This window comes from Scyliorhinus canicula, chromosome 13, assembly GCF_902713615.1.
Source record: "Scyliorhinus canicula chromosome 13, sScyCan1.1, whole genome shotgun sequence".
Lineage (NCBI taxonomy): Eukaryota > Metazoa > Chordata > Chondrichthyes > Carcharhiniformes > Scyliorhinidae > Scyliorhinus > Scyliorhinus canicula.
In genome coordinates this window covers 145,886,476-145,912,745 of record NC_052158.1, presented here as the reverse complement: position 1 = coordinate 145,912,745, position 26,270 = coordinate 145,886,476, and the positions used below count along the sequence as shown (strand labels likewise).

Genomic DNA, 26,270 nt, shown 5'->3' with positions numbered 1-26,270 from the left:
AAATACAAGCTGCAGATCAGAAGGATGCATATTGCACAATGCTGCGCTACTAGACACCGATTCCAATGAATCCTCTCTGTGCAATATTAACTTTTCTCTCTACTGCAATAAGCAAACATGAGTTGTGCAAGGAAAGGCCTCCAAGCACTTCATCGCCCCTGACTTGCAAGAGTTCAGAATTCCAGAACACTGCATAAAACAATGCACAGATGCTGCCTCACCTGAGTACTTCCAGCATTCTCTGTTTTTACTGCATAGGACAAGATTGGCAAAACATCAGATTATTCTAGAGCAGCAGCAGCATCCTCTAGTGGATGTAGCTTGTAGACTTGGCTCTACACGAACTTATGCGACAATTCTGACGGGTAAATTTTCAACTGATAAAACAGTCCGTCTATCCCCAAACAAGAGCAGGCGTGAGTTTTCCTTTGTCACTGAGAAACAAAGTGGTTTATTCTACATTTAACACAAAGGTGCAGAGACCTCACTGTTGCGTACCTTTTAGAAACAGCTTCCCTTCCATGAAGAAGAAATCAAAACAAAAAAATGCTGGATATACACAGCAGGTTTTGTTCCACGACTACTTCATTTTGATTTTGAATTGGAAACTTTAGACTATTTTTCACTTCAGAAAAGGATGGCAAATGCTATTATATATCTTTGTTTGTACACACACACAAACTCTAACTGCAACAAATAATTCCATGATTTATTTATATTTTCAGTTCATTTAAAGGATTTAACCTAGCTATCAAGGCAACAACCTTGACAAGCACAGGCAAAGCACATTCAGATGTAGAAGTCCACCTGTAACAGTTGAGAATTTCAACACTTGCTTGCTAATAAAATCTCATGGCCACAAAAAATACACAATACACCTTACTTTGTCCAAACATTAATTAGACCTAATAAATCTTAAATCATTTCAGGTATTTTAAGTAGCCAAAGTGGGACATGACTAAACAAACCACATCACAACCATTCAATTACATCCTGTCAGCATTCTCTAAATATGCACAATCATGAATAAACATTAAACAAAAAGTGGCACAATGTACAAGTTAATATATAGAGTATTTAAATGTTGCAGTGTGCCAATAAATGGTTTAGTGGCCAGGAAAATGGTTAAGAGCCTTTTTACTATCGCATTTACTTCAGCTGCTTGTTGTCAACCCCAAATTCTGTATCGCTTGTCAAAGCAAGCAGAGATCTGCCATGAGGAGGAGTGGACCACTAAAAGTTGTGGCTCAGCCCTGACCCTTCAGCATTTTGCTTCAGATACAGAGGCAGTGCTACCTGAACAAATGGCCAAACCTATCTCATGTGGTGGTGTGCATGGTTTATTGCCCTTTGGGTACAATCAGCAAAGCAATTTTCCACTTGCTATTCTGCACGGACTCTTCCCCAGTCACCTGGGACGGTTAATACCCCTTGAGAGGTAATTGAAAATGAAAATTGCTTATTGTCACGAATAGGCTTCAATGAAGTTACTGTGAAAAGCCCCTAGTTGCCACATTCCGGCCCCTGTTCGGGGAGGCTGGTACGGGAATCGAACCGTGCTGCTGGCCTGTCTTGGTCTGCTTTAAAAGCCAGCGATTTAGCCCAGTGTGCTAAACCAGCCCCCAAGGTAATTGCAAAGAGTTAAGTTCTAATAGAAAATAAAAACTGAAAGTGCTGAAAAAGCACATCAGCACCGACAGCATTTATGGAGAGTTAAAACAAGTCCAATATGACTCGGAACAATGTTGTTCCAATGTTGCTAATAAAAATATTGTTCCATAGAAACTGCTTTTGCCTATGATGTGAAGAGACAGTTTCTACAGCCACATGAATCCAGAAGGCAGTTCAGCAATCCAAATGTAGCTGCAAACTCACTTCAATCGCTTGTAAAAAAAAAGGAACAATTGCAGGAATAGGCCTATTGAATCTGCCACATCACTTTTGATACCTATGGTAACACCAACATGCTCAAATAACAGATGTTATCACAAAACACAATGCAGCAGGGTTAGGTTAGTGTTCATCTGCAAAGGAAAATCCCATAATAAGAAAAGTTTCAAAGACTAGATTCCATTAAAGGGGGTCAAGAAAACCTTGTCCTCCAATTTCATTTTCCAATGAAGTGACAGTTCTCAGCAGCTGCACTGTAACCAAATACAACAGCTCAGAAAGAACTCTGAAGAATTTTCACCAATATATTTTTAGAATGCCAGCACGGAATTTTTCCCAAAGTTGATTTAAGGCCAAATTATACGACAAATGTAGTTTTATAAATGCAGAATCCTCTACTAATATGTTAACAAGAGTTGGCTCAGTGATAGCACTCGCGCTTCAAAAGTAGACGGTTACAGAACATAGAACTGTGTGTTAAAGTCCAGAGACCAGTATTAGATCCTGACTGACACTCCACACTCCGAGGTAGCGTCAGAGGGCCACCCTTCATTAAAGATATTAAACGACTGCCCTCTCAGGAGGAAATAAAAGATCCTGTGGTAATATTCCAAAGAAGAGCAGAAGAGTTCCCCCTCGTCTCCTGGCCATTATCTCTTGAGCAACATCTGGCCATATCACATTGTTGTTGGTGAGATCCTGCAGCATGCAAATTGACTACACTTCAAAAAAGTATGTAACTGGATGTAAAGCACAAGAGCCTCAGGCCTTGCAACTGGACAACAGGTTTGAGGGTTTTTTCCAACTCGTTTGGGTGGGGGGTACCTGCAGGGTGCTGAGCTGACTGACCGTGTCACCGTGGTACAGGAAGCCTTTCAAGTGGGGAGAGCCAAAAGAAATGTAGTGGTAGCATGGGATAACACAGTGTGTGTGGGGCGATTTTATACTGTTCTCTGCAGCGAAGAATGAGAGTCCAGACTGCTGTGTTGCCAGCCCAATGCCAGGGTTCGGGACATCTGTCCGGGACTGGAGTGGAACTTGCGGTGGGAGGGGGAGAACCCAGTCATTCTGACCCATGCAAGTACCAACGATATAGGGAGGAGAAAGGAGGTTCTGTGTAGTCATGAGGATCTTGACACCAAATTAAGCAGAACTTAGGTCTTACTCACTAAATTATTACCCGTTCCACATGCAAATTGGCATAGGACAAATCAGATTAGGGAGATGAGCATGTGGCTCAAAGATTGATGTGAGAGAAGTGGGTTCCAGTTCATTGGGCATTGGCATCAATATTGGGGCAACTGGGATCTGTACCATTGGGGTGGTCTATACCTGAACCGTGGCTCTTGCGAGCTGCATAACAAGGGAAGTTTAGAGGGTTCTAAACAAAGAGTAGAGACAAGGCAAAATAGAAAGATATTACTACAGGAAATGAAAAATAGGCCGTGACAGGAAGGGATAGAGAGGACAAATCTAACAGTAAATTAATAGATGAGACTAGAACTTATAAAGTGACAAACGAAGAACAGTACAGCACAGGAACATGCCCTTCGGCCCTCCAAGTCTGCACCGATCATGATGCCTGGCTAAACTAAAACCTTCTGCACATCCGAGGTTTGTACCGCTCTGTTCCCATCCTATTCATGTATTCATCAAGATGCCTCTTAAATGTCACTATAGTATCTACTTCCACCACCTCCTCGAGCAGCCCACACCCGGCACTCACCATCCTTCGTGTAAGAAACGTGTCTCACACATCTCTAAACTTTCCCCCTTGCACCTTAAACCCATGTCCCCTCGTAATCGACTTCTCCACCCTGGGAGAAAGTGTCCGACTATCCACTCTGTCCATGCCACTCATAAGTTAGTAAACCTCTATCAGGTCGCCCCTCAACCTACGTGGATCCAGTGAAAACTAAATGCTTTGTATCCAAATGCAGGAAACAAAATAGATGAACTGAAGAGCACATATAGAAATAAGTATGTATGATTTGGTAGATATTACAGAGGCATGGCTGAAGGAGGACATGGATTGGGACATGAATATTAAAGGGCACAGGACATTTAGGACAGACGGGGAGAGTGAGGAAAATGTGGAGGGATAGTTGGGTTAGTTAATGATGGTCTTAACACAAAACAAAGGACCCAAGTTCAGGAAACCAGGATGTGGAAACGGTTTGGATAGAGATGAGAAATGGTAATGGCAAGAAATGAGTGTAGTTAACAACCCCTAATAATAACCATGTGGCGGGTTAGGGCATAAAGGAAGAAAAAATGGGAACTCATCAGAATGGATATAGTTGCCATAGAGCACAGCGAAGGTTCACCAAACTGATTCCTGGGATGGCAGGATTGTTGTGCGAGGAGAGATTGGGTCAACTGGGCCTGTATTCATTGGAATTTAGTAAAATGAGGATCTAATTGAAAGGTATAAAATTTTGACAGGGTTGGACAGCATGGGTGCAAGGGTGTTGTTTCCTCTGGCTAAGGGGTCTAAAACAAGGGGTCACAGCCTCAAGATACAGGGTAGGCCATTTAGCACTGAGGTGAGGAGAAATCGCCTCACTCAGGGTGTGATGAACCTATGAAATTCTCTACCACAGAAGGCTGTAGAGACCAAATCACTGAATATATTAGAGGAGGAAATAGATTTCTAGACTCCAAAAGGTGTCAGGGGTTATGAGAAGAGTATTGGAGTATGGCATTGAGATAGAGCATCAACCATGATCATGCTGAATGGCAGAGGAGGATCGAAGGGACAAATTGACTACTGATCCTGTTTTCCATGTTTCTATATTGTTTATTGTAAGGGGACTGGAATACAAAAGTAGGGCAGTTATGTTTCGGCTATACAGAGCACTATCGAGACTACATCTGGAGTACTGTGCACAGTATTGGTCACCTCATTTAAGGAAGGATGCAAATGCGTTGGGAACAGTTCAGAAAAGGTTTACCAGACTAATGCCTGGAATAAGCAGGTTGTCTTATGAGGAAAAGTTGGACAGACTAGGCTGGTATCCGCTGGAATTTAGAAAGGGGAGAGGTAACTTGATTAAAGCAGAATATACCGAGGGGTCTTGACAAGGTGGATGTGGAGAGGATGTTTCCTCTTGTTGGAAAATCCAGAACTAGGGGCCACTGTTTAAAAAAGGGGATCGCCCATTTAAAATGGCGATGAGGCAAAAACATTTCTGAGGGTGGTGAGTCTTTGGAACTCTCTTGCTGGAAGTACGGTGGAAGCAGAGTAAGGCAGGACTGGATAGATTCTTGGTAAGCAAGGGATGGCAGGTTATCATGGGTAGAAGATGAAGATATGAGGTTCCCATCAGATCAACCTGATCTTATTAAATGGGAGAGCAGATTTGAGGGGCTGAATGGCCTACTCCTTCTCCTGGCTTGTGTGTTCGTTAGTATTCATATGTCCCTGAGGTCATGAAAGGCCCAATAAAAATGCAAGTTGGGGCAGCATGGTAGCGCAATGGTGAGCACTGCTGCCTAACGGCGCTGAGGACTCAGGTTCGATCCCGGCCCTGGGTTACTGTCCGTGTGGAGTTTGCACATTCTCCCCGTGTTTGCATGGGTTTCATCCCCACAACCCAAAGATGTGCAGGGTAGGTGGATTGGCCATGCTAAATTGTCCCTTAAATGAAAATAAATTGGTACTAAATTTAAAAAAATAAAAAATAAAAAAGCAATTCTTCTCCTTTTAAAAAAAATATATCGAACTCCTTTCAACTCAAAGCACAAATTGATTCAGCTTTCTACGAATTGGATACTTCTTACACTGAAACCTTTACCATAAGTCAGCATAGCAACAGTTCCAGGAATTAAACTGGTAACAATTCTAACTTTTAAAAAATATTAGTAACATTTCTAGATTAAAAAAAACAAATTTCCAGTTTTGCGAATGAACTGTGGTGTTTTTTTTTTTCATTTCTGGTCAGACTTATCTACATAGTCCAAACTCATATTTTGTTGATATCACTTCATTAGTTTGAGGATAAATCGCATTTACAAGATAGTTAAAACATGCCAGAATAATTGATCAGTTAATTTTCAGAGGGGACAAAAGATTCGAGGAAAACTGCATGAGAGGACATGCAATTCTTTAAATAAAAGGCCATTACAAATTCAACTTTGGCCAAAGTTAGTTTCCTTCAGCCTGTGCTGTGTATTTTAGATATGTAACTAACTTCAGGGGGGGGGGGGGGGGGGGGAGGAGGGAACCACATACGAGCACTTGACACACCCCAGTTTGAAATAGTTCTAGGAGAAGCCAATGAAAGAAATAATTTCTGAGATTATGTACAAACTGACTAGTTTGAGCTATAGGTGTCAGCCTTGCCTCAGTGGCAATGTGCACACCTCCAAATCAGAAGGCTGAGAGTTTAAACTCTACTCTAAAGGACGGAGCACATAATCTAGGGGATCATGCCCAACGCTGCACCCAAGATCATGCTAGTATTGGAGGTGCTGTCTTTCTGACGAGACATTAAAAGAATAATAATCTTTATTATTGTCACAAGTAGGCTTACATTAACACTGCAATGAAGGTACTGTAAAAAGCCCCTAGTCGCCACACTCCGGCAACTGTTCGGGTACACAGGGAGAATTCAAAATGTCCAATTCACCTAACAAGCACGTCTTTCGGGACTTGTGGGAGGAAACCGGAGCACCCGGAGGAAACCCATGCAGACACAGGGAGAACGTGTGGACTCCGCACAGGCAGTGACCCAAGCCGGGAATCAAACCCGGGTCCCTGGCGGTGAAGCAACAGTGCTAACCACTGTGAAAATGAAATGAAAATCGCTTGTCACGAGTAGGCTTCAATGAAGTTACTGTGAAAAGCCCCTAGTCGCCACATTCCGGCACCTGGTTGGGGAGGCTGTTACGGGAATCGATCCGTGCTGCTGGCCTGCCTTGGTCTGCTTTCAAAGCCAGCGATTTAGCCCAGTGTGCTAAACAGCCCCACTGTGCCACCGTGAAGGCAACATCTTTCCTCTTGATTGGCTATGAAAGATTCATGGGTTGTACAAAAAAGAGCAGGGGAGGCCTCTACTGTATCCTGGTCAATATTTATCCATGAACCAACTATCAATAAAACAGATTTGATGAATAATACTTTGCTGTTTGTGGGACTTTGCCATGTGCAAATTAGCCTCCTCGTTTCTTAAAATACATCAATGACCGCAGGTTCAGGTGGTCCACTTTAAAGGTGCAACATTGTGCAACAGGGGAAACTTGAAAACCCGAGTTTTATAAACGAATGTAATATATGAGTGATAATTCAGGATTACAATCAAGCAACTAATCTCTTTAATCTTGTTATGAAATTCGCCCACTTATTACCTCAAGAATCTACTTTTCCAGAAGCAATCAAACTGATCAGTGAGTCAATGAATGATTCAAAGCAAACCGTGACACCTTATTAGGTGTACAGGAAAAGGAGGGGTTAGAACAAGCCTATATACAATGAGTCAGTTCATATACATTTGTGAGAGTAACCTCCCTGCCTTCAAGTCCTTTAGGAGGAACAGTCATACATAGGAGAGAGAGAGATTAGGTTAACTCCTTTGTGGTTCCAACCCGTCAAAACTTCCTTTTGACTTGCCATTTAAGAATATAACCCAGACTCATAACTTCCTCAAGAGTGGCAATCTTTGGCATACTTCCATTCTTGACGGACGCTTCCATTCAGTCATTTGTGCGCTGAAGTTTAAAGCCCTTGTAATCTATGCCTTGTGAATCAGGAACAGTAACGGTGAGCATCGCATTTAAAAATAACCCAATTGGCATCGCTGCTACCATCCCAGTCGAGGTTATGCGATTCTCTGCTCACTTCTTTATCAAAATTCGTAGCCATTTGAGCGAGAGAGGAATCAGACCAACTTTCCTCACTCAGGCTGGGTGAGACAGCAGCAGCGAAGCGTGCCCCCGCCTGCGGTGTCAGTAACTGGGGCGTTGAGAGGAAAGACACACTTTTTGCAGCACTAGCTGCCGTAAAGGGGAGGTTTCATGGGACAATTAAAAGGCAAATGGTTCAATAACAAAGTGATAGGGTGGTGCTGAATCTAGGTTTTTTTTAAACAGTTAGAAGTTAATTTTTGGAAGTGATTTTTTTCCCCGTCAACTCTTTTAGAGTACCTATCAGAGTAAAACCGGCAGAGGTTAGTAGTTTATGTTGCTTCTATTAGATGGTTACCAGCCCAGCGCAAATGTCCAGGGAAGTTACCACTTCTAGGCAATTTCCAGGTAAACCCTTACATGGGAACTTCCCAGAAGAATTCACCAGAGCATCATTGGGCTACTCCCTAAACGTGGCCCTGGGAAAACAGGAAGTTATGGGCCTCAGTGTGTCAGATTAATACCCCTAACTAATAATTTCCGACGGTGCCTGAACTGACTTAAGTGGTAGTAACGGGTCCAAAGCTGGTCCAGATTGGCACTGGAGGCAAGTTTCGGTGTAAATGAAGGTCTTTCTTCCTTTCTCAGTGAAAGTCAACATTCTGTATATAATCCAAAAAGTAGAAAGAAAAAAGGACTAAGCAGATAATGTTAAACATTCAAACCTTGCTGCATCTAAATCTTCATCCAGAGAAAACAGCTTTTTCCTCTCAAAATTTGCTTTGGGACTGAATTGTTTAAAACTATCTTGGAAGCTTAGAAACAGAGGAACCATTCTCTTTGTCACGCTGTGTTCCAACCGAGGCCACTCTTCACCTGGACTGGATAAAAATGAAGTCCACAAATGCACTGAAGCAGGAGCAAGTGATACTTGCAGGCGTGTCAGGTCACAATCATAGGAGATTGTTGGTTTATAAGGTGCAGCCAGGTAACAAGACAGGTGCCCATGTCAAAATATCTCAATTACTTCAACAGGATTAGACAGGGTAGATTCAGAAAGAATGTTCCTGATGGTGGGAGAGTCCAGAACTAGGGGTCATAGTTTGAGGATAAGAGATAAACCTTTTAGGACCAAGATGAGGAGTAATTTCTTCACCAGAGAATGGTAAATCTATGGAATTCACTACCAGAGAAAGTAGTTGGGGCCAAAATGTTGCTTAATTTCAAGAAGGAGTTAGATATAGCTCTTGGGGCTAAAGAAATAAGGGGGGGGGGGGGGGAAGAGAAGAGACGCAGGTTCAGGATATTGAACTTGGATGATCAGCCATGATAATGAAAGCCAGGCTCGAAAGGCCGAATGGTCGCCTCCTGCTTCTATTTTCTATGTGTGTTTTTATCTATTACAAATCAGATCAGTAAACCTTTGGTTTTCTCAGGAGCTGCTTAATAGGAAAAAACTGCCTGAAGGCAGGTCAGCAATTTAACTTAAAAAAAAAAGTTTTAAACTGTTTTAAAAGAAAAAATATGATTCCCAAAGTTGCATTCACCGTTAGCAGATATAAGAATGAGAGATGGCAAAATGGTCAAAAATTTATTTGGACAAGGAATCATGCGGGGGGCACGAAAATTCCAGCATGTTTTATGATGTGTGGTAAAGTGCAAAAGCTTCTAGGTCACTTCAAACAGGTGGAATTATTAGAATTCAAGTGGGCAGAAACATCAGTTTTCCCTATGTTTACCTTTCATTACCATTAAGAGCGTGGGCCAATACAATTTGTATGAAATCACCCAGTCACCTCAGCATTGTATGTAATACAGGATGAAGCTCATACCAACAAGGAAACATGACATTGTTGGATTATGTACTTGCGAACCAAAGCAAAGGACTATGGAAAGGGGGAGGTGGATGTTGGAAAAACATTACAAAGGGCGGAATTCAATAATCAAAATGTTGGAATTCTGCCAAAAGACAAGAATTTTTTTATCTCTGCTTTAGGCACAATACAGAAGGACAGGAGAGTGGTGATAATATAAAGATATAAAACATCACCCGTGCACCTATTTCACTAGTCTGATCAAATAATCATCCAGCAAAACTTCTCGTTCTCTCTCCCTTAACTTTATACCTTGTCTTCCACGCCATGAAATTTCTCTCCTAAACCCCTTCCATATCTGCATGTTTATCTTCCTTTAAGTCCCTCTTTAAAGCCCATCTCTTTCACCAAATCTTTGGATGTGCATTTTCTGCATTAAAGAAAGACACTATAAAAAATGAAACATTATTGTAGCACGCAGAATTTGCAACAAGGTGCACACTCCAGGAAACAGTTTTACCGTCTTCATATAGTTCTACCTGTGAGGCGCATTATAATGGATGGTTCAACTGCAGAATTCTACTTTTCCGAGCAGTTGCCTATAGCTTCATCCTGAATTCATCCCAATATGCTGAGGTAATTATTTTTCTTAAATATAAATTTAGAGTACTCAATTCATTTTTCCAATTAAGGGGCAATTTAGCGTGGTCAATCGACCTACACTGCACATCTTTGGTTTGTGGGGGCGAAACCCACGCAAACAAGGGGAGAATGTGCAAACTCCACATGGACAGTGACCCAGAAACGGGATCGAACCTGGGGAAATGGAGTTTATTTTTGGTTAGGGGTAAAGAAATAAGAGCCAGGAGAAAGACAATTAGCTACAGTTTCCACTAATTACTATACATCCAGCTCCCATTGCAAATATACATCCTTGAACAACAAGTTTGGTTTTCCCTCTGCAGCCAAATAGCCCCTCGACACCGACACCTCCATTTATAGTCATATACACACACACACACACACACACACACACACCTACTGAGGTAAACATTGAATACAAGTATAGGGAGGTTATGCTTTAGGTATACAGGGTATTCGCAATACCACATCTTGAGTACTGAGTACAGTACTGGCCTCCTTATTTACAGAAATAGTCAAATGTATTGAAAGCAGTTCAGAGAAGGTAATGGGCGAGTTGTCTTATGAGGAAAGGCTGGACAGACTAGGTTTGTATCCACTGAAGTTCAGAAGAGTAAGAGGTGACTTGATTGAAACCTGGGAGATCCTGACGGGATTTGACAGGGTGGATGTGGAACCAGGAGGTCACGATGAGCAGCACGTTAGCACAATGGTTAGCACTGTTGCAACACAGCGCCAGGATCCCAGGTTCGATTCCCGGCTTGGGTCACTGTCTGTGCGGAGTCTGCACGTTCTCCCTGTGTCTGCGTGGGTTTCCTCCGGGTGCTCCGGTTTCCTCCCACAAGTGCCGAAAGACGTCCTGTTAGGTGAATTGGACATTCTGAATTCTCCCTCAGTGTACCCGAACAGGCACCGCAGTGTGGGGATTCACACAGTAACTTCATTGCAGTGTTAATGTAAGCCTATTTGTGACAATAATAATAAAGATTAAGATTAAAAGAAGACGGTTAAAAAGTAAGGGGCCATCCATTTAAGATGGATGTGAGGAAAGAAACTCTTTCACAGGATTGGCACACTTTGGAACGCTCTCTCTCAAAAGGTGGTTGAGGCAGAGGCTTTGAATACCTTTAAAGTGAAAGATCATTTGCGGTAGGCAGGAATGTAAAGTTGAGGTTAAAATTAGATCAGCTATGATCTTATAAGGAATGGCGGAACAGGCTTGAGGGGTCAAAAATGGCCTACTCCTGCTCCTAATTCGTATGTTGGCATTGGGATTTAAAAGCTCCAGGAAAATTATATCTCAGCAAAGTTGATAACTGCAGGTGAATGGCATGGCAGCGATCTGAACAACACATCATGGAGAGAAAGTAGCAAAGACTTATGTAGGAATGCACATGTGGCACTGACGTGGGTTTGGGGCAGATGCAGGCAAGAAAAATAGGTCAATGTAGGCCCAGAACAGAATTAGAAATGCAGCAAGTACAGCTATCCTTTCTTGCACCAAACAGGTTATTTGCTGCAAATAGGCACTTAGAAGTTTTTTGTTTTTTTTTAAATTTAGATTACCCAATTATTTTTTCTATTAAGGGGCAATTTAGCGTGGCCAATCCACCTACTCTGCACATTTTTGGGTTGTGGGGGCGAAACCCACGCAGACACGGGGAGAATGTGCAAACTCCACACGGACAGTGACCCAGAGCCGGGATCGAACCTGGGACCTCAGCGCCGTGAGGCGGTTATGCTAACCACTAGGCCACCGTGCTGCCCTAGGCACTTAGAAGTTAATTTAAGCTGGCGAGAGTGTAGCTGAGCATAATACTGTCAGGGTAAAATTAAACAGGGGGGAACACAACTTCCAAATGGGCAGCACGGTAGCACAAGTGGATAGCACTGTGTCTTCACAGCACCAGGGTCCCAGGTTCCATTCCCCGCTGGGTCACTGTCTGTGCGGAGTCTGCACGTTCTCCCAGTGTCTGCGTGGGTTTCCTCCGGGTGCTCTGGTTTCCCCCCCACAGTCCAAAGACGGGCAGGTTAGGTGGATTGGCCATGATAAATTGCCCTTAATGACCAAAAAGGTTAGGAGGGGTTATTGGGTTGTGAGGATAGGGTGGAAATAAGGGCTTAAGTTGGTTGGTGCAGACTCGATGGGCCGAATGGTCTCCTTCTGCACTGTATGTTCTATGTTCTCAAATAAATGACAGAGAAATTTAAAGAAAGGTGGTTATGTAGGAAATAACAGATTGTTTAGTGTGGTCAATAGGTTCTTCCATGAGTAATTAGGTACAGCTAGCTGCATGCTATTTCAACTCATGTTTTGAAAAAGAATTGTGCAAATTTCTGCCACATCAAACAACAACTCATTCTGGTTCTCACAAAAGTAACCTCTAAAATGGCCTCAAGATGTGCCCAAAATTAATCGGCCTCCAAAAGACCCCATTGTAAATTAGTTACATCAAGACCTGGCAGCCTAAATTTACACGCGCCCAGAACTCCTCTGAGCTCCACCTTACCAGCAGGATGCACTGTATGCTCCAAGGTATGAAACTCTCAAAGTTATAAAACCACTGGATCTACCAGTTTTAATACAAATACAATTGTTTTAAATCTACACAAAGCTGAACCACCTCTCCACTCCCACTTTGTTTGACACATTCACTCTGATTACTATGCCAGAAAGTTCAATTTCGAGTCTCAGCCCATCCTGCCTACAGCATTTTAAAATGTATGCCTCCCACCACCAACCCACCTCTTCAGCAAAGGAGCTGCACCTGACTGCTGTGCTATTTACTTACTCACAATTCCGCCTTCACTACTCTCGTCCTCCTCAGCCTCACAGTCTGCAATTTCTTCCATTAAACTAGTCATATATCAACAGTTTGGAAGCAATATGCAGACAGTTTCAGTCAAAAACATTTAATTCCCTTCATTTCATTAACCTCAATTCAGATAATAGGATAGCATAACTGAATAAAGAGACCGAGTAATACAGTTGGACCTATCAAAACAGGTGGATTAGAAACAATGCTGCATTACTCATTGCTTGCAACATGCCAGTCTCTGGCAAAAAGAATGATCCTATCCATTTCTATTCTGTAACACCAGGATGACTCAATTTGTTTGTTCTCATAATATTACACTTAAATAGAGCACAGAACCATACTTTTATTGTTTAAGGGAAATGAAAAGACATGCATCACAAATAAAATAAGGCCAGTGATCTCTCTGAACCCATACTATTTGAAAGAAAGGGGCACAAATATACAGTCGACACAACAGAATTAGAATGATCTCAAATTAAAAATGAGGGCATGCAGAGACAATCTGTAGAGCGATACAAGTAAGTGGCCTACTACCGATTTCAATAGAGGCTTTAAAACAGGATTGAGCAAAATTCAGCTTTCTGAATAAAGCAATCCAATAACAGTTTTTAAGTGCTTTTTAAATTAACACAACATCTTAGCATCAGAGCAAGAGATGGCTGCATTTTACTGGAATACCAGTAACTGTGTTATTTTCTATTTATGAAGCAGAAGAAGCTTGGCTCCTCAATTGCCCCCTGAACAAATTAATAAAATCCCCTTTCTATGAAAAAAAGTTGCCTCTCACCCTGGGGCAGCAGGGTAGCATGGTGGTTAGCATAAATGCTTCACAGCTCCAGGGTCCCAGGTTCGATTCCCGGCTGGGTCACTGTCTGTGTGGAGTCTGCACGTCCTCCCCCTGTGTGCGTGGGTTTCCTCCGGGTGCTCCGGTTTCCTCCCACAGTCCAAAGATGTGCGGGTTAGGTAGATTGGCCATGCTAAATTGCCCGTAGTGTCCTAATAAAAGTAAGGTTAAGGGGGGGTTGTTGGGTTACGGGTATAGGGTGGATACGTGGGTTTGAGTAGGGTGATCATGGCTCAGCACAACATTGAGGGCCGAAGGGCCTGTTCTGTGCTGTACTGTTCTATGTTCTACATCACTTTCCAAGGCAGTTCGATCGGCTGATCTACATTTCCCCTGGTCAAACTGCAGTGCTGCTTTAAAGTACCTACATTTATTAGTAAAAAATATGTAAGTATTGTCTGAACAATCGCTTCAACGTACAAGAGAATTTGCAGACGATTATTAAAATGTAGCTTGGAATCAAATTGGAAGCAAACGCTATACGATCAAAACACTCTATGCCAATGCCTCGCCGGGACTTTTCCCAACACTTAAAATCCTATTTACTGCCCAGTTACGATGTTAAGGCTGTCTCATTTCAATTCTCATCTTTCTCCCCCCCCACCCCAGCAGTTTTCTCCAAGCAAGTTACTTAAATACTTCAGATTTTTCTAGAATAGAAGCGTCAGTTGGACGGCACAGCAGCACAGTGGGTAGCACTGTTGCTTCACAATGTCAGGGTCCCAGGTTCGATTTCCGGCTTTGTCACTGTCTGTACGGAGTCTGCACGTTCTCCGTGTGTCTAAGTGGGTTTCCTCCCACAAGTCCTGAAAGGCGTGCTTGTTAGGTGAATTGGACATTCGGAATTCTCCCCCAGTGTACCCGAACAGGCACCAGTGCGTGGTGAATTGGGGATTTTCACAGTAACTTCATTGCAGTATTAATGTAAGCCTACTTGTGACACTAATCAAGATTATTATAGGATTAGCAATCAGCATTGTTAAAAAGTGAAGCCTCATCAATAAAGCATTTATCCAAACATTAGACAAAATATGATTGAACTCTCTCTCTCTCGAGCAGTCGCAGCTTCGCTGGGGTTTAGTGTTGGCTCATTCTTTATCAATACAAGTCCTATTTGGTAATAAGTACGCAATTCGCAGAACTCACCTATGTTAAAAAATAGAATTACTCAAGCTATTGCAGTTCCTAACATTTATTTTCAAATTTCAATCTACTGCTTCTATGAAATGATGCAACATCTCCAAAGATTGGAATTCAATGTAGACAGAAATTTTAAAAACTAAATTTTAAAATACCCACGGACTGACAGAATAATTTACATGCCTAACACCTCACCCCACTTATAAAAAGGTTTTGCTGCACTACTCTGCCTCATCTGCAATGAAGGCAAGGTGGAAGTGAAATTAAAAATGCTCAAGTGCACACAGCGAAACTGTTACTGGCGTAGGCAGGAGCCGAGATGAACACTTCTGAAAGCTTCTCGCACCATTTTGTTTGCAGCAGAGAGATCATTGTTGCACAGTCAAGCCGCTGCAAAGCTGACTGTATTCTTCCAACCCTGACAACTTGCCCCATCAATGGCATTTAAGTCCCAAGTTTTCAGAATCTCCTCCATCTTGGTCATCTTCATGAGACCTTCTTTAATATCAACCTCACTGACCAAATGAACATTGCAAAACTGATAACTAGGATGGTAGACAGGGCTGTAAACCAATATGGAAAGAAAAGGTTCAGGTAAGGGTTAAAAAAAAAGTCTGAGCTCAAAACCATAGTTGCAAATCAGGAAATATCAAGCAGATTGTGTCAGAAGAGGAGAGCATGATGGATAAAACCACATTAGGGAAAAATGCCAAAAGGCTATCATTAAAAGCACAATATCCGGAATTACATAGCACTCCAACAAGACAGATGTATGGAGATAAATGTGTTCGATCTAGTGACCATTATGGAGATGTGGCTGCAAGGTGACCAAGGTTGAGAATTAAATATCCCAGGGTATGTGACTTGTAGAAGATAAGCGACATGGAAAAGGAGACATGGTAACCCTGACAATAGATGAAATAAAGCTAATAGGGGGAAAGGACCTTAACAGAAATTTAGGGTATAGAATCAGTGTGGGAGGAGCCAAGAAATAACAAAGAACAGAAAACACTGGTGGGAGTAGTTTATAAGTCTCGCAACAGAAATCACAGTGATGAGCAGAGTATAAAATCAGGTAATACGAGGAGTATATAACAAAATAATGCAATAATCCTGGGGGACTTCTTCATAGAAACTGCACAAATCAAGATGACAAAGGTAGTTTTGGAGGACTGTTCCAGGGAATGCCTTCAAGACAGATGTTCTAGAACAGTGTGTTGAGGAACCAAAATAAGGAATAACTATTTTAGATCTAGCATTAAGCACTGAGGTAGTAAACTGATTTAATTATCAAATTAATCTCAATTAATCTTATAGTGAAGGATTCTCTGGGGAAGTGATCAGAATATTAATTTCATATTAAGTTTGAAAGTGAAGACTGAAATTAGGATCTTAGATTTAAGCATGGAGTTATGAGGCATGCGTTAGCTAAGGTTGATTAAGAAATTAGATCAAACGGCACAAAACTAGATCGGTAATGGCAGACATATAAAAACTGAACTGGAAATATGATAACAGTTGTGGGTAACTAGAGAAGTTAAGGATAGTAATAGAAATTTTAAAATGAAACAGGATTACAATATTGCCACAAATAGTGAGTCTGAGGATTAGAAGAGATTTTAGAATCAGCAAAGGATGGCCAAGATAAGAATACGCAGAGAAAACAGAATGAGTGTAAACCAATATAAAATCTGATTGTAAGGGCTTTTACAAGTGCGCAAAAAGAGATTAGCTCAAGTAATGGTGAACCCCTTAGAGGCAGAGGCAGGAGTAATTATAATAGGTAGCAAGGAATTACAGATGTTAAAAAAGCATTTTACATTCATTGAAGCTGACACTGAAATTCAAGGGTCCAATGAGGTTGAGAAAAAGTGGAGAAATTAATGGGACCAATAGCCAACAATCCCCTGGATCTGGTGGCTTATAATTCCAAGTCCTAAAAGAAGTGATAACAGAAATGTAATGGTTTTGATTTTCTACAATTTCCTGGATTCTAGAATGGTCCAAATGGATTGGAAGATAGCAGATGTAGCCCCACTGTTCAAGAAAGGAGGCAGAGAGAAGACAAGGAACTATGGGCCAATTAGCCTGGCAGTAGAGAAAATGCTGGGATAAATAAATCAGTGGATTCTATATAGCATATTTGGATTTCTAGAAGGCATCACATAAGAGTTTGATAGAAAGATTAGGGCGAATGGTGTTAGGGATAATACATTGGCTCAGATTGATTAACAGACATAAAACAATTATAGAACATACAGTGCAGAAGGAGGCCATTCAGTCCATCGAGTCTGCACGGGCCCACTTAAGCCCTCATTTCCGCCATATCATATCATAGAATTTACAGTGCAGAAGGAGGCCATTCGACCCATCGAGTCTGCACCGGCTCTTGGAAAGAGCACCCTACCCAAGGTCAACACCTCCACCCTATCCCCATAACCCAGTAACCCCACCCAACACTAAGGGCAATTTTGGACACTAAGGGCAATTCATCATGGCCAATCCACCTAACCTGCACATCTTTGGATTGTGGGAGGAAACCGGAGCACACGGAGGAAACCCACGCAGACATGGGGAGAACATGCAGACACCGCACAGACAGTGACCCAGCGGGGAATCGAACTGGGACCCTGATGCTGTGAAGCCACAGTGCTAACCACTATGCTACCGTGCTGCCCCTTCTCATGTAGAAGTTCATGCAATGACCTTAAGACCTTAGAGAATAACGAAGTAGCCTCAAGGTGTCATGTCACCTACACTTTGCTCCTGATTCTTGTGTTTTGTTTCAGCATTTGGCCACCCGTTCTAATGTCTCCTCCTTTGGCTTGGTTAATGTTCCGTTCAATTACATTTTTGGGAAGTGCCTTGTATCATTTTATGAAATTAAAGATGTTATATAAATGCAAGCTGTGGTTATTGACTCACTTTGTTCATTTGAGTTTCGACCAATCAAAACCTGAACTCAGAAGCAGATGTTTAGTCCAATAAAATGGATAGCACAAAAACTTTATTTTCTGCCAGCAGCAGACATCTCTACTCATAGAGTGAGGAACTTCAGAGTAACTGTAGGATATAAAAGCATTGAAATAATTTGGGAAAACTGTCACATATCCTGCATGACTTCAACATTTTGGAACACAGAACCAGACCACAGTTGTTAAGTGGTTACCAATTCTCAAACGACATTCCCATTTCCCGCTACCCTAAATTGAAAAGGATATCCGGCAGGCAATGACGTCACTTTTCCATCTCAGTGTTAAAAAAAAAAATTGCAGCTCTGAAATCTGTACAAAATATTCTTAAGAATGAAAACTAAAAATTAGGCTCTTGCAGGAATGCCTGTTTCAAACTGGGAAGCCAATTACTTGATCAAATGGCTTGGCTAAATTAGTGAGTTCCACAAGATTGCAAAACAACCCCCCTCTTTCCCCTACTGCTAATGTGGTCAGTGAGTAACAGTTTGAGAATGCAACAGTAAGCAGTGAAATATGGAATTAACTGCCTTACTTTGCCTCTGCAAGACAAGTAGCAGGAATGTTGCGCATCGCTACAAATATTTCAGAGTTCTTCTGTTTAACCCTTTGGGAACAGCAAACAGTTTTTTTGACATTATTTCCATTTTTTACTTGAAGCACAAAATTGTGTGGGCGGAAAGGAGAAGGGAAAAAAAACTGATGTATAGATGCAAACTAACTTTGAATACAGCAGACGTCAGAAGAAATATAAATGGTCTTATCACTCAACCTATGCAAATTATATGAATAGCAGGTTTTCTTGTTCAGCATCTTTACAAACTAGATGAGAGGGACAGAAAGAACTTCACTGGCCTTGTTCACTACTACCCATTAAGCAAGTGTTAGGGGATGGGGAGAACTTGGGTAAAAGCATTTAAATTCTTGCAACGTGGCACAGTGGTTAGCACTGGGACTGCGGCACTGAGGACCCGGGTTCAAATCCCAGCCCTGGGTCACTCTCCGTGTAGAGTTTGCATATTCTCCCCATGTCTGTGTGGGTTTAACCCCCACAACCCAAAGATGTGCTGGTTAGGTGGATTGACCACACTAAATTGTCCCTTAATTGGAAAAGAAAAATAATTGGCTCCTCCAAATTTATTTTTAAAAATTCTTGCAATGTTGTAAAATTTGCTCAGGGTACTTTACACTGTTTACCCAAGTATTTAACTACCAAAGATTTTTTTAAAAAGAGACACAGCATTTTACAGCACAAGACGAGACCCTTTGGCCCATTATGTTTGTGCTGGCCATCAAGCACCTATCTTCTAATCCCATTTTCCAGCACTTGGTCTATAGCCTTGTAACACCAGAGCTCATCTAAATACTTCTTAAATGTTGTGAGGGTTCCTGCCTCTACTGCCCTTTCAAGCAGTGAGTCCCAAATTCCCACCACCCTCTGGGTGAAATGGTTTTTCCTCAAATCTCCTCCCCCTTACTCCTGGTTATAGATAGCTGTTTAGGGGAAAACGTACTTCTGATCTACCCTATCCATGTCCCTCATAATTTTGTACACCTCCCCTTCTATGCCTCAGCTAATAAAGGCAAGTATCCCATATGCCTTCTGAACTACCTTATCTCTCTGTCCTGCTGCCTGCAGGGATTGTTACATTTTTAATTATGTAAGTCAGCAGAAACCTACTTTAGTAAGTACATTTAGAATGTGGCTCAGTCATTGGGGCTTTTCACAGTAACTTCAATTGAAGCCTACTTGTGACAATAAGCGATTTTCATTCATTTCATAAGCTAGGAGGAAAGATCTGAGAAACTAAAGCTCTACAGTTTAGAGAGAAGAGGATTAACAGATGATCACGTTGAGATATATAGATGCTTTAAAGATACAGGTAATAATATTATTTTAAGGAAAGCCCAATAAAACTAGAGATGTTGCATTTCTGTACGGTAAATCTCAGGAAGAAATGCTGGCTCAAAGGGGGATAAATATCTGGGATGCTCCACTACCTAATGTTGGGGAAAGTAAAGCTGATAGCAAAGTTCAAGATGCAAGACTGGATGGACAAAATTACTAAAGGAAAAAGCTCAGTAACCAGAATGGCCTTTACTCATGCACGCTTGAATCAGTATTTATACAGGCAGCAATTCTTTTACATTGAAAGCAACTAAATATATTTTTTAAATTTGTTCATGGTACATGGGTATCGCAGGCTGTGCCAGCATTTATTGCCCATCCCTAATTGCCCTTGAGGAGCAGTTAAGAGTCAACCACATTGCTGTGGATCTGGAGCCACATGTAGGCCAGACCAGGTAAGGATGGCAGATTTCCTTCCCTAAAGGACATTATTGAACCAGATGTTTTTTTACGACAACAGACAATGTTTCACGGTCATCATTAGATTTATTAGACTTTTAATTCCAGATGTGGATTCAAATTTCACCATCTGCAGCAGCGGCATTTGAACCTCAGTCCCCAGATCAGTACCAGGCTGCAGAAAAGTTAAGATGTATGATTAGAATAAAAAGTGTACTAAATTTATTTTAACGTGAATGATTTACAATTAATGACCATGCTAATTTAGCAGCACCCCTTCCACCTGTACGAAAAATTAAAGATAGTCAGATGTTGTACAAACTGAAGAATGGTTACATGGATCGAACATTGGTTAGACTACACCTGGAGTACCATATACAGTTCTGGTTTCCATATTTAGCGAAATAATACAAGCCGCTGGACAGGTTTCAAAAAAGATTTGTAACTGCAAGGTTACTCCCATCAAGAAAGAACAGGCTACGGCGGCCTTTCTGTGGAAAGAGACTGGTATGTGATCCAATATAGGTTAAGAAAGGTTTTGATGGAGTGGACACAGAGGACGGGATTCTCCGCAGGGGTGATTCTCCATTATACCGGCGCCCGGGGGTTTCCCGGCGGCCTGGGGCTGCCCCACAATGGAAAACCCCATTGACCGACTGGCGCAACGGAGAATCCCACCGGCCAGGCGGGCCAGAGAATCCCGCCCAGAGAGAATGCTCCCACTTGTGGAAAACAGCAACCCTGGAGGCCATCAATATAAGACAGTCATCAAGAAATTAGATGGGGAATTTAGAAGAAACTTCCTTATCCAGAGTAGCGAGAATGGGAAACTCGATCAGAGAAGTGGTGGAGGAAAAGAATAGATGCACTTAAGGGGAAGCCAAATAACTGTATGACGGAGGAGGAACTAAAGGATTATACTAATACAGTAGATTCAGATGAGAGTCGAACAGAGCTCTTGCTTTTTTTGTGCTTTTCACTTTTAATGGTGAGGTTTTTTTTTGTAGAAAAAAATAAAACACAAAATTATATGTTGGCAGAGCTAATAAGATGATGCTGTGCACAGAGCTACTGCTTAAATTGTTCGAGGAATCAATATATTGGGCATCTCTGATTTAAAAGCATTTAAGAACATTGGATACAGTGGCCACGGAAGGAATTGCAAGTATTGCACAGTTGAAAACACAGTAAGAGTAGTGAAAGGCCCCATGTGACTGGCTGCACACAAGGAAAAAATGGTTATATGTAATTAAAGTTTCTCTCAGTTATTCCCTTCTCAAAACATAAAATGTGAACTACCATATTGGGCTACACCTAGGTTTTGAGTTGGTATTTTAATTACAAAGCATTTTACATATTTTTCCAAAACCTCAATATTGTTATATGCACCCAAGTAGAGAACGTGGTTCCAAAGTGAGCACAGCTTTTAGAAGTCATCACATTTATTGGAAAGCAGGCACCCCTAAATCATCATATGCTGCACCATTTGTTCCTCTTTGGCTCGGTCAGTAATTTATCAGTTGAGTTTTGAGGAATTCAAGATTCCCTCCTCCTTGTTGTTCCTGGCTCTCCCATTTCTCTCCAACAACACAGTGACACCAGATAAATTACGAGATAAAGCAATAGTGAAAGTGACCAAAATAAGGTTTAATGATTGGACTCTCGGTTGAGTTTAGTTACCCAGGTCTTCTAAGATTGGACACAGACGGTTTGTACACAGCAAAATATGTTTTGCTGGTTTAGCACAGTGGGCTAAACAGTTGGCTTGTAATGCAGAACAAGACCAGCAGCACGGATTCAATTCCCATACCAGCCTCCCCAAACAGGCGCTGGAATGTAGCGACTAGGGGCTTTTCACAGTAACTTCATTGAAGCCTACTTGTGACAACAAGCGATTATTATTATGTTTTGAAAAAAACTAACAGGTTATATTGGCATTTGATCGCATGCAGTCCAACTAATGGAACTGCTGAAACTACAATGAAACAGCTAATAATAATAATAATGTCACAAGTAGGCTTACGCGTTGGAATTTAGAAGGATATAGGGGGATCTTATAGAAACATTTAAAATTATGAAGGGAATAGATAGGATAGATGCGGGCAGGTTGTTTCCACTGGCGGGTGAAAGCAGAACTAGGGGACATAGCCTCAAAATAAGGGGAAGTAGATTTAGGACTGAGTTTAGGAGGAACTTCTTCACCCAAAGGGTTGTGAATCTATGGAATTCCTTGCCCAGTGAAGCAGTTGAGGCTCCTTCATTACATGTTTTTAAAGTAAAGGTAGACAGTTTTTTGAAGAATAAAGGGATTAAGGGTTATGGTGTTCGGGCCGGAAAGTGGAGCTGAGTCCACAAAAGATCAGCCATGATCTCATTGAATGGCGGAGCAGGCTCGAGGGGCCAGATGGCCTACTCCTAGTTCTTATTAACACTGCAATGAAGTTACTGTGAAAATCCCCTAGTCACCACATTCCAGCACCTGTTAGGGTAAACAGAGGGAGAATTCAGAATGTCCAATTCACCTAACAGCACGTCTTTCGGGACTTGTGGGAGAAAACCGGGGTACCCGGAGGAAACCCACGCAGACACGGGGAGAACATGCAGACTCCTCAGACAGTGACCCAAGCTGGGAATCGAACCTGGGACCCTGGTGCTGTGAAGCAACAGTGCTCATCACTCTGCTACCGTGCCGCCAGTAAATAGAGATCTTAGATTTAACTGGGAAGACTCTGCATCCCCATTAAATCAAGTTATGGTTAAATTCAAATAATGAATTAATCGACAGAAACATTCAATCACCTAAAAAGACATGGAAGATGGATAAAAAACAGCAAAGTATAAAATTCATGATTTGAAAATTATTAAAGCAATATTGGTATTCAAAACTAGCAATGGAGACCATGCTTCCACACAATGATCCTCAGCAAAGGGTTTTTTAAGCTGATTACAATCACCCCAAACTAGTTATTTCACTAAGTTTAAAAGTATATAACATACATTTCCCCCCTATTTAATAGGGGTTTGCTTTCCTGCATTCTAAGATGCTATTTAAATGGAAATTGAAGTTAAATGGAATACATGATAACTGAATATATTGCTTACTAGCTACAGTTAGTTCTACAAATCCTGTCTTAAATTGCGTAGTTACGTTTCTCCCTGTCCCACACCTTAAGCAGTTACCCAATTGTAGACTCAATCTTGCTCAGTTCTAGCCTCTGAGCATCATCATGGGACTTGGAAATACTCTTCCATCACTCGTTTAAATGCAGCACCCTCTCTTGTTCTGGCTTTCATGTTTGTATTCAAATGTTAAAAAGACGATGGCTGATGAAAATTTATCCCTCCTAAAGTAGGTCTTGAAAAATAATAAACAGGACAGTTTCATTACTGTAACTGCATTTATAAAACAGGATAACGCTATTCATTTACAAATCAAAGTTACTACCTAGGAGGAGAAAAAAATGACAAGCAGCAAGTACACAAGAGGAATGCACATAATCTGCTTAAAAGGACACTATCAAATAGCTTAAGGAGAACAACTTTTTCACACAAAAAAGTGACCTTAAAAAAAATTAGGGCTGACTTTAGAAACCAAGCTGGAACATTGAAGTGCTGTAGCAGACTTCTAGTGACATTGAGTGTATGCGCTATTCTGTCCCCCACACAAGCATTGCCAGGCAGTGAAGAAAGCAACATTTGCAGAGGCGCACACAAAGTTACTTCTTGTGATGGAGCTTAGAGGCTAAACAGCACTGAACAAAGCAAAGAGAAGGAAGCTACGAGAATTAGCAATGCAACTTGTAAATGGCCAATTCAAACATCCGCTCGTGAAAAAATAACACTCGTTAAGAATGTTTCTTGCCCATCCTTTTTAAAAATAACTGGACAGATCCATAACTTTTGGGATTGAGAACAGCAAAATGGCCCAAAATGCTGGCATAACTTCAACTGCAGGATCAGTACTAACAAAGGTTACAACACAAGTTAACAGCATAACCAGGCATCCTAGCATTGCTCCATCATGTATCAAGGTAGAAAACATTTAATACAATCAGCATATATCTGTTTTCACTCTAGACTGGGCAACACAAAAAGCCTGTTGCTCACATTATTGCCTTCAAACTTCAATGGCAATATAAAAATTCTGACTTGGACATGTATGATTCTTGTACACATGTGGCAGATTTCAGCAGTCTACCAATATACAAAATGCAGTGAACTACAAAACAATGATACAAGCCTCTGGTCAAATTTTCACGTGGAAGTAGTATTTCTTTTTAAAATGGGTCCTTAAGGGAGCGAACCTTCCTTACAGGGAAGAGAAAGAAAAGATTTAGCACGCATGCGGAAACATTCTCAACTTCTTGATGTGGAAACAGAACTTGACATAAGTGATGAAACAGAAATCAAAGCTGTGCCTCATGCCTGTGATCTACCATCATTGTTGATCTCAATATTGATTTTATAGTGTCAAAACCTATTTTACTTGTAACGCCCAAGGAGAAGAGAACTTACAGGACAAAAGCAAGTTCTCTCCTCTTTCCTCCCATCCAAACTATGTTTTCTTTCATCCAGTGAGAAGTAACCTTGCCTGACCAGCTTACTAGACAATACAAAGGATAGGAGTAACTCTGGATGGCATTTTGAGGGCTGTGGCTCTGTACTAGTGCCCTGTAGATATTTGAAATGACTGGATCCGTGGGTCAAACTGCACTTATTTTTGCAGCTAAGTAGTTGACGAGAAACCAGAACAGTGCAAAGCAAATACATGCATACTACTGCCTGTATGCATTTTCACGTACAGTCATACCTATCGTAGAGGTTCTTTGCATCCCGAGACTTGTATACAGGGAAAGCTCGGTAGAAAGCAGCAGATGGATTCCTGTATGTTTCAAGAATCAAAGATGGAGACAAAAGAATAGTAAATAAAACAAAAATAATCAGAACAGATAGATCAGATAAATCTTATCCAGAATTAAATTGAATAGCATATTTGACAGAGTAGAAAGTATCACTAGGAGCTGACAGCACAAATGGTGAAGATTGGAGGATAGGAGCAGTGAGAAGTCATCATTAAAATTCTAGATCCAGGTTGTTACCCAAACGTTAGGTTATTTTAGTAATAGGATATCAGAACATTATGCCATACACGTGTTTCAATAGTTATTCATGTGTCACGGACATCAGTGGCAATCTATTTCACATTTGAGTATGTTTCTTAAGTCATTGCATCAAACTTGTAAAGTGCAGCTTAGCAAATCAGTGCATAAGCCACCAATTGATGTTATGTTGCCTGACAGAATAAAAGATGCACCCTTTCAGCAAATGCTGGAGCCGTTCTATCTGAAGATTTTCAGCTGGCATGATTCAATGTAATCTTTCAGTGTAACATACAATGCTTATCCAGGCTTTCCCTCCACATGCCGCACCACACACAAACAGAGCACTTCTTACAATCAGATGCCCCACTAGTTTTCATATGGCGGTTTCCAAACACAAACTGAAAGCAAACTTGTGTGAACCGAAGTAAATGAAATCACATACAACTGTAATCTACCTTGTACTCGCAACAACCAGAAGTATGGATGTCGGCAACCATGTTCATTTTAAGACTATTTTGGTTGTGGGCTTCTCCTGGGCTGCACTCACTGTTGATGCGACTGCCGAGAAGAAAATCAACTTGTTCTGCGGTAAAGGACTGCCTTTAGCAGTCACATCCCTTTGTCCCACCTTGCACAGCTGGCCAGAATATGGTAAAAATGAATAATGCCACATCAGGGTACCAAAGTTAAGAGCACTTTGGCTGGAAGCACCCTTAAATGGTTCTTGTTCTGTAAATCATGCCATACAACTTGGCCACCAACAAGGAAATGGTGGCCAAGACACATCAGAAAAACGCACTGTTAAGTGTTCGAAAATGGGAAGTCATTGTTGACATTAGGTCACTTTGGCTCTGCATGAAACTACAGCACTTCTGCATTTTGGAACTAGTTCATA

General features: G+C 41.4%; 1 protein-coding gene across 2 annotated transcripts in view; it reads right to left on the bottom strand.

The window, feature by feature from the left end:
- The window catches only part of tsc22d2 (TSC22 domain family 2), an 88,222-nt gene that overhangs the window by 25,349 nt on the left and 36,603 nt on the right, over nt 1-26,270 (bottom strand). The window contains exon 2 of one of the 2 annotated variants that reach the window (XM_038815232.1): nt 25,084-25,155. The exons of the other annotated variant lie outside the window; for it this stretch is intronic. Coding sequence (XP_038671160.1) covers nt 25,084-25,155 — 72 coding nt within the window. The remainder of the gene's footprint in view (nt 1-25,083; nt 25,156-26,270) is intronic. 2 annotated transcript variants of the gene reach the window in all.